We start from the raw sequence: 7,487 nt of genomic DNA, 5'->3' as shown, positions 1-7,487 counted from the left end.
ATATAGGTAAGATAGAAAACACGAGATCATCAGAAGAGACGGTAGGACGGAGACGACACAAAGGCAGTACATATATGTTAAACCTAAGATTGTGATGTGATCGTGTATAAATATATAAAAATGGGATCATCAGCATCCTGTTTCGATCAAAGAATCAGAGAAAAGATCGTTGGTTTATGTTTATTAAAAACCAGTTGACTTCGAGATAGACAATCTGAAAAGAAATCGAAAATAGAAAGTGAGAAGAGGACACCTCTTTGCACGTCCCACCTGACGTCGCTCTCCTCCTCCACTCGCTCCCACGCCACCTTCGCTCGGACGGTCTAAAATTTTCTCTCCGCGCACCTTCTCTCTCCTCCCACCGACTCCTTGGGCAATGCCGCCGCGGCCCGCGCGCCCGCGCGGCCGCCGGCGTTGCTAGATCCTTCCTCGACCCACGCCGCGCCGGGGAGCCTGCCCGCGGACCTTCCCGCGCATCGAGACGACCAATGCACGAGCGCGCCCGGCCAGGGCGCGGGAGACGACCGTGCGCGTGCCGCGTGGCACCGATGCCGCCCCCCGGCGACGACCCCGACGCCGAGCCCTCCTGCAGCGGCTCCGACAGCAGCGAGCCGCAGGACCATCAGCGCGCCGAGCGGGCGCTCTCCAACGGGGATCTCTACCTGGGCCAGTGGCTCGCGGGCGCGCCCAGCGGCGACGGCAAGTACCTTTGGGCCGACGGCTGCATGTACGAGGGCGAGTGGCGCCGCGGCAAGGCCACGGGGCGCGGGAGGTTCTCGTGGCCGTCGGGCGCCACCTACGAGGGCGAGTTCCTCGACGGCTTCATGCACGGCGCCGGCACCTACGTCGGCGCCGCGGGGGACACCTACCGCGGCGCCTGGGCCAAGAACCTCGAGCACGGCGCCGGCGAGAAGCGGTACGCCAACGGAGACTCCTACGACGGCGAGTGGCGCGCGGGGCTCCCCGACGGCTGCGGCCGCTACACCTGGCGCGACGGCACCGAGTACGCCGGCGGCTGGCGCGCGGGCCTCATACACGGCCGCGGCGCCCTGGTCTGGGCCAACGGAAACCGCTACGACGGTGGCTGGGAGGGTGGCCGCCCGCGCGGACAGGGCACGTTCCGGTGGTCCGACGGCAGCCTCTATGTCGGCTTCTGGGGCCGCGAGGCGGCCGGCGGCGCCCTCCAACAGAAGGGCGTGTACTACCCGTCCCCGGGCGCGGCGGCGAGCGATGCGAGGACGCGCGACCCAAGGGAGGTGTTCGCGAGAGAGCTGCCGGAATGCGTGCGCTCAGGCACGGAGAGCCAGTCGGCGCTGCCGTCGCTCAGGTCGCTCAGATGGCTGGCGCGCTCGGTCAGTGGGCGCGGGAGCTCGTCGTCCGGCCGGAGCAACCTCTCGGGTGGGAGCAATTGGGGATCAGATGGAGACGTCAAGGTCGAAATCACCGACGACTGGAAGCGTCGGAACAGTACGAGGGAAGGGAGGGGTCTGCCTCCCCCTTCGCCGGCGCCGCACATTGCCAAGGGTGCAGCTGCGCCGCTGCGGATATCCAAGCGACAGGGGGAGACCATTGCCAAGGGGCACAAGAACTACGAGCTTATGCTCAACCTGCAGCTCGGCATCAGGTGCCTTTCTTTCCCCTGATCAGTAATACCTTGATCTTCCTGGGAATATCAGAAACTGTTGCTAGTGCTGTGTTTAAAAATGCCAATTAGATGTCACACATTATTCTCACTGGAATCTGCATTGAGGCTGGGTGTTTATCTGATTTGTAGCGAGTTAATATGCACACCAACAATGTTTTCACTTGCCTGGAGAGAACTGAAGCACATTATAAATGTTTTTAGCTAAGAATATCTGCCTAAATGTCACGCATTGTGAGCACGACATCAAATGGATATCAACAGTTGTATTATAGAGAATTGGCTCGAATTTTCAAGGAAGGTGCACATTCTGGATTTAGTTGGATGACTTGCAGGAGGTTTTACATGAACTCATATAATTTCTTTTGTCAGCATAAACATTGCCTCTCATCATATATTGGAACTCCGAAGTAATAAGAATTACATATCATATACCCAATTCTGCTTGCGCTTTTGAACATATACAGCTTAATTTTGTGTAGTTCTTCAAGGAAAATGATGCTTATCAAGATTATTAGTAAACTGTTACAAACATGGTGTTTGCAAAAAAGATGAACCATGAAAATTTTCCCTTCATCACCCAATTCACTTTGAAAGCAGAGTTTATTCCTTTTTTTTGTCTTGTCTATGTTGTTTTTGCATTACAAACGAGATAAACTTCGAATTATTTTTTAGGAGAAAAATCATTTTTCATAAGATTGATTTAGTTCTTCGCAAAATCAGAAGTTGCAGTTTACTTGTTCTCTGAATATGATATCTTGGGCATAGGCATGCAGTAGGAAGACAAGGTCAGGTCATATTAGATCTGAAATCATCTGCATTTGACCCAAAGGAAAAAGTATGGACGAGATTCCCCCCAGAAGGCTCGAAATATACCCCTCCACACAATTCCAGCGATTTCAAATGGAAGGATTACTGCCCAAAGGTGTTCCGGTTGGTCATCACTCCCATCACAAAAGATTCATCCCGTCAGTTTATGACCATATTACCGTAATATGCTTGTCAACACACTCACGCACACATTTGTTCTGAACTAAATCACAGGACACTGCGCAAGCTGTTCAAAGTTGATCCAGCTGACTATATGCTATCCCTCTGTGGAGATGATGCTCTTCGTGAGCTCTCATCCCCTGGTAAGAGTGGAAGTTTCTTTTACTTGACAAACGATGATCGATACATGATAAAGACAATGAAGAAATCTGAAGTAAAGGTTTGTCTACATGCTTTTAAAACCTCTTAGATGAACATAAGTTTTATTCTAAATATATGATTACTTGTTATCATGCAGATGCTTCTGAAGATGCTTCGTGCTTATTACAGTCATGTCCGTGCCTTTGAGAATACCCTAGTGGCTAAGTTTTTTGGTCTACACTGTGTAAAGTTGGCTGGAGCAAACCAAAAGAAGGTTAGAAAGTAAATAATCTTTATTTCCATAAACACGAATGAAATGCACGACATTTGTGTTCGAAGAAGAGTGCAGAAGTGACGCTTATACAAGGCGTTTTTCACTCTGTCCTCATATTATAAATACGGCTCATGAATCTGCTGTTGTGAAGCATCCTGATTGTTTGCTTGGTGCAATGCTATCCAGGTTCGTTTTGTCATAATGGGGAACCTATTCTGCTCCGATCACACTATTCATAGGCGATTTGATCTCAAAGGATCATCTCTTGGCCGGACAACTGACAAGCCGCTGGCAGAGATTGATGAGTATACAACTCTGAAAGATCTTGATCTTAACTTTATCTTCCGGTTGCAAAAACAATGGTTCGAAGAGTTCAAAAGGTGTGAACACCTTATGTCCATTTTTCTTTTGTGTATCATTTTTTGTTACTAAGCTAAGCCCCAAAAGCTAACCATGATATCCAAAAATATTGTGCTAATTTAGTTCTTAAATACATGGAAGCAGGCAAGTGGACAAAGACTGTGAGTTTCTGGAGCAGGAGAAAATTATGGATTACAGTCTCTTGGTGGGTGTACATTTTAGAGGTAAGAGAGAGATACCTATTTGTGGCGTTAGGTACTTGGTAAAAATACAAAATGCTGACTTGTTATTTACTTGGCTAAAGGTGCCATCGATATCGATGGTGAAAAACCTGCAACACCTCGCCTTTCAAGATGGGATAGGAATCACTTTCTTTCTGATCCAAACAGGTAATGTAGATACTACATTATTGGTCTCTTAGTTAATACTACTGTAATATATATTTGTAGTTGCTTTTTCTCTTTATGAATCATGTTTTCGCGACAACGCAAAAAGCTTTGTGTTTCGATGCATTGATAAAAAAAGTTGTATTTACAAGTCCGAAGAGTGGACCAACACCCACGCCATACAACTCAACCCAAGAAACCTAGTCTAAGGGAGAAGTTGGCGTAGCCCTCGTGCTCCCGCATCCGCCCATGATCTTGCATCGGCTTTGATCGTGCCGACTAAGGAGGCCACCGAAGGCAGCTCGTTGTTGAAGACGATCGCGTTCCTATGCTTCCAAACCCACTACGCCGTGAGCAGAATCAACGACGAGGTTCTTTTGCGCGTATGACGTGGGTTGGATCGCACCACCAGCGTCCACCACTCCGCGAAGTCCCCTTCAACAACGGTAGGTCCGGAAGTAGATCGGATCCAGGATAGGACGTCATGCCAGATAATCCGCGAAAACGGGCACCGTGTAAGAATGTGTGACATAGTCTCCTCCGACTGGTCACAGAACACGCATCGCGGCTGATGAGGCAACTGGCGGCATGCAAGTCTCTCACCCGTCCAACATCTGTCTTGGCAAGCTAGCCAGATGAAGAACCTCACCCTTGGTGGCGCACAGGATCTCCAGTTCAACTTCCAAGACCCTGAGACTATCGACCCTTGGAAAAGGGGATAGTAGCAGGTCTTAGAGGAGTACTGGCCAATGGTCGTCCACCGCCAGACAAGCTTGTCTGGCTCATCCGTCAGGTGCACCCCCTGCATCCTGGTCCACAGCTGAACGTACTGCCAAAGTGCCAGAGGGTTTGAAGCCCTGAAATGTCTGTGATCCAGCTGCGTTCGGTTAGCACATGTTCCACTGTACGGCGCTTCCTGGGGCGTTGTGGAATAAGTGCCAGTAAATCCGGCGCTATTTCCCCGATCGACTTCCCATCCACCATCTGTCCTCCCTGAAAAGAGCGGAGCATCCATTGCCCAACACCATCATTGTGGAAGCAAAGAAAATATCGCGCTCACTCCTGGTGAACTGCATGTCAAGCCCGTGCCAAGGTCGCAAGGGGTCTGTAAGCATCCTTCACAACCAACGGGTCCCGAGGCTAATGGCCGTGCGTGCAATGTCTGGTATACCAAGGCCTCCGTAGCACAGCGGCCTGCTCACCTTGCCCCAGTTTACGTGGCAGTAAGTACCTGATTCCTTATCCCAGCTCATCATCAAGATATTCATGTTTCAGCTGTTGGGAATTTATTATTGGGTGTGGTCCACCCTTTATTCCTATGTATTTCCTGTGGTGCTGTTCACAGTACATCATGAGGCTAGAGGGTTGGGAAACTATCTAGACTCCAATTCCAGGTGTTACAAATATTCCACCTGTTTCCGGAAACTCCGTCTGAATCCCGAGCAATGTTAACAACCACGATCAGACATGTCAGTTTTCTGAGTCTAAGATATACTAGTCCCTAGCACATATGCGTGAGTCATGTGCCATGGTCAGATTTTATATTTCAGATCAATTCCAATCTAATTGTGCGGGTCAGTACCTGTAGAGCCAATCTTGCAAAACAAACCCAACTCTTCTGTCCTGTAGAGTTGATCTTAATTGATTCTTCTATTGTCTTCTAGCACAGAGAATTGCTTTGTTGAGTGAAATTTCGTGTCCTCGGTATCTCGAGTGAAATTCCACATCAATTCTTCCCCGCCAAATAGATAATAACCATGCTGAATAATTGTTGAAAGCAACATAAATATCCAACATCAGCTTAATAATGTAGTGGTTGATATTTTTTTGTGATAGCAATTTGGCATTGAGAAGTGTTGGGCACCCATCTTTTTAAATGTCGAAAACTGGCATTAACTTTCTGAGGCCAGGATTTTCATTCTGCTGAGTAGAAAGTATTTTAAGACCGTAAAGTCATATCTCCCGTGATGGTATTTAAAAGTTTAATATGCGTATACCACATATAGTTTCTGATGTGATCTATGTAAATTCTGGAATGAAAATCCAGTTCATAGGGACACCTCTGTTGCTTATTGAACAATGTTTTGGAATGTTTTATTGAACATTGTTTTGTTAGAACCTTGCACCTTTTTAAATTCACTAGATTCACCATGTACTTTCATGCTTAACTCATGCTCTTAAGTACCAGTGGTGCTGAACAACTAAAATGACATATTAGATTAGGCTATTACCAAATGTTTAAGAGTGGCATGAAGCTATTTTCCCTTGAATATGCATCTGATGAATGTGTTCGTAAGTGTGTTCAAGCCTTCCAATAATAAACAGAATTGATATTGTTTGGCTGGGCAGGTGGTCTAAGATTAAACTTGGGGCGAACATGCTGTCAAGAGCAGAAATGACAGTCCGAAAGAACGACAGTGATGTTATTGGAGAGCCAACCGGGGAGTACTGTGATGTTATATTGTATTTTGGCATAATAGACATACTTCAAGACTACGATATCGGCAAAAAGATTGAGCATGCATACAAATCTTTCCAATATGACTCGACATCCATTTCAGCAGTAGATCCAAGACAGTACTCCAGGCGCTTTAAAGATTTCATATACAAAGCATTTCAAGAAGACAGAGTAGACAGCTGAAAAGCATATTGAGACCTTCCAGCAGATAATGTTAGTCTTGAACGAGAAGATACACTTTCCCTGGCCAAAGATCTAGCTGAGCACACTGCAGCGCGGCATTTCATGTTTCAAACTTGGCGTTGTCGGTTGTCTGTGGCAGACTGGATTGATTTCAGCAGCTTCTGTAAAGAACATCACGATGACCGAGTTGCTGCAGAACCTTCTGATCCTTGCCACTCAGGAACCGGATTGGCTTTCATGTAAATATGAGTAGCTACATACATACACATGGAGTTCACTCACTAATATTTACAAGAGTAGATGTAACTTACAGATTGAAATCACACATAGAAGCTTGTAACCACAAGTGCACATGACATGTCAGGGGTTGTAAATGCTCTTTTGCCTGAGGATACCATGGGCACCAATCTTCTAACAATCTTTGGAGGTGAAACCTTCGACCATACTGTGAAGAAATTCGTTCTCCATTTTGTGCTACACTGCCTGGCTAATATGGGTTCAAATTCCGTAAGCCTTTAATGTTTGCTATCCCCTTGTCTGAAGTACAATGATGTGCCCCTTTGATTTTTTTTACTATCTCTGGATGGTTCGGAAAGCAAAGTTACGCTCAATTGCTCATGGTGATGGTGTCTCTGATTTCTGAATGTGAGGTCAAGAGAAAAACGTGCCACTTTTTTTCATCCGGACGGCAAAAAACGGCCTAGTCAGACCCCCGGTTCCTCGTTTTGGTCCGTATTTGAGCCTATTTTCGTCCGGGACTCCCCATGCCATCCTCGGTTTCCCGGGGACTCCGGATGGAGCAAAACCAACCGCCCACGCCCACGTGTCTCCTCTTTCGTCCGGACTCCCCGGGCCATCCTCTTTTTCCCCGAGAAACGCCGCTTGGGGATCACACGACTGGAAATATACTGCCCCCAGGCCAAATTTTCGTCCAGTTGGACGAAAATTTCGCCGGATTTGGGCGTGAAGAGCGCCAACGAGTGGGGATGCTCTTAGATCATCTACTAGGACCTCTATCTGTTGCATCTAATGAGTAATTGCATCTAACCGGGA

At 47.6% G+C, this 7,487-nt stretch overlaps 1 protein-coding gene across 1 annotated transcript; it reads left to right on the top strand.

Moving 5' to 3' along the window:
• Nucleotides 1-304: 304 nt before the first annotated feature.
• LOC127332166 (phosphatidylinositol 4-phosphate 5-kinase 6) lies at nucleotides 305-6,998 on the top strand. Its single transcript, XM_051358428.2, has 8 exons — nucleotides 305-1,624; nucleotides 2,411-2,575; nucleotides 2,687-2,852; nucleotides 2,931-3,047; nucleotides 3,234-3,427; nucleotides 3,552-3,631; nucleotides 3,712-3,796; nucleotides 6,143-6,998. The coding sequence occupies exons 1-8, from the start codon at nucleotides 489-491 to the stop codon at nucleotides 6,432-6,434; spliced, it is 2,235 nt and encodes a 744-aa protein (XP_051214388.1). The 5' UTR covers nucleotides 305-488; the 3' UTR covers nucleotides 6,435-6,998.
• Nucleotides 6,999-7,487: the final 489 nt, after the last annotated feature.

The sequence above is a fragment of the Lolium perenne genome, chromosome 4 (assembly GCF_019359855.2).
Source record: "Lolium perenne isolate Kyuss_39 chromosome 4, Kyuss_2.0, whole genome shotgun sequence".
In the NCBI taxonomy this organism is placed as follows: Eukaryota; Viridiplantae; Streptophyta; class Magnoliopsida; order Poales; family Poaceae; genus Lolium; species Lolium perenne.
The sequence above is the reverse complement of the archived record's forward strand: the minus strand, read 5'-3'. Positions and strand labels throughout refer to the sequence as shown.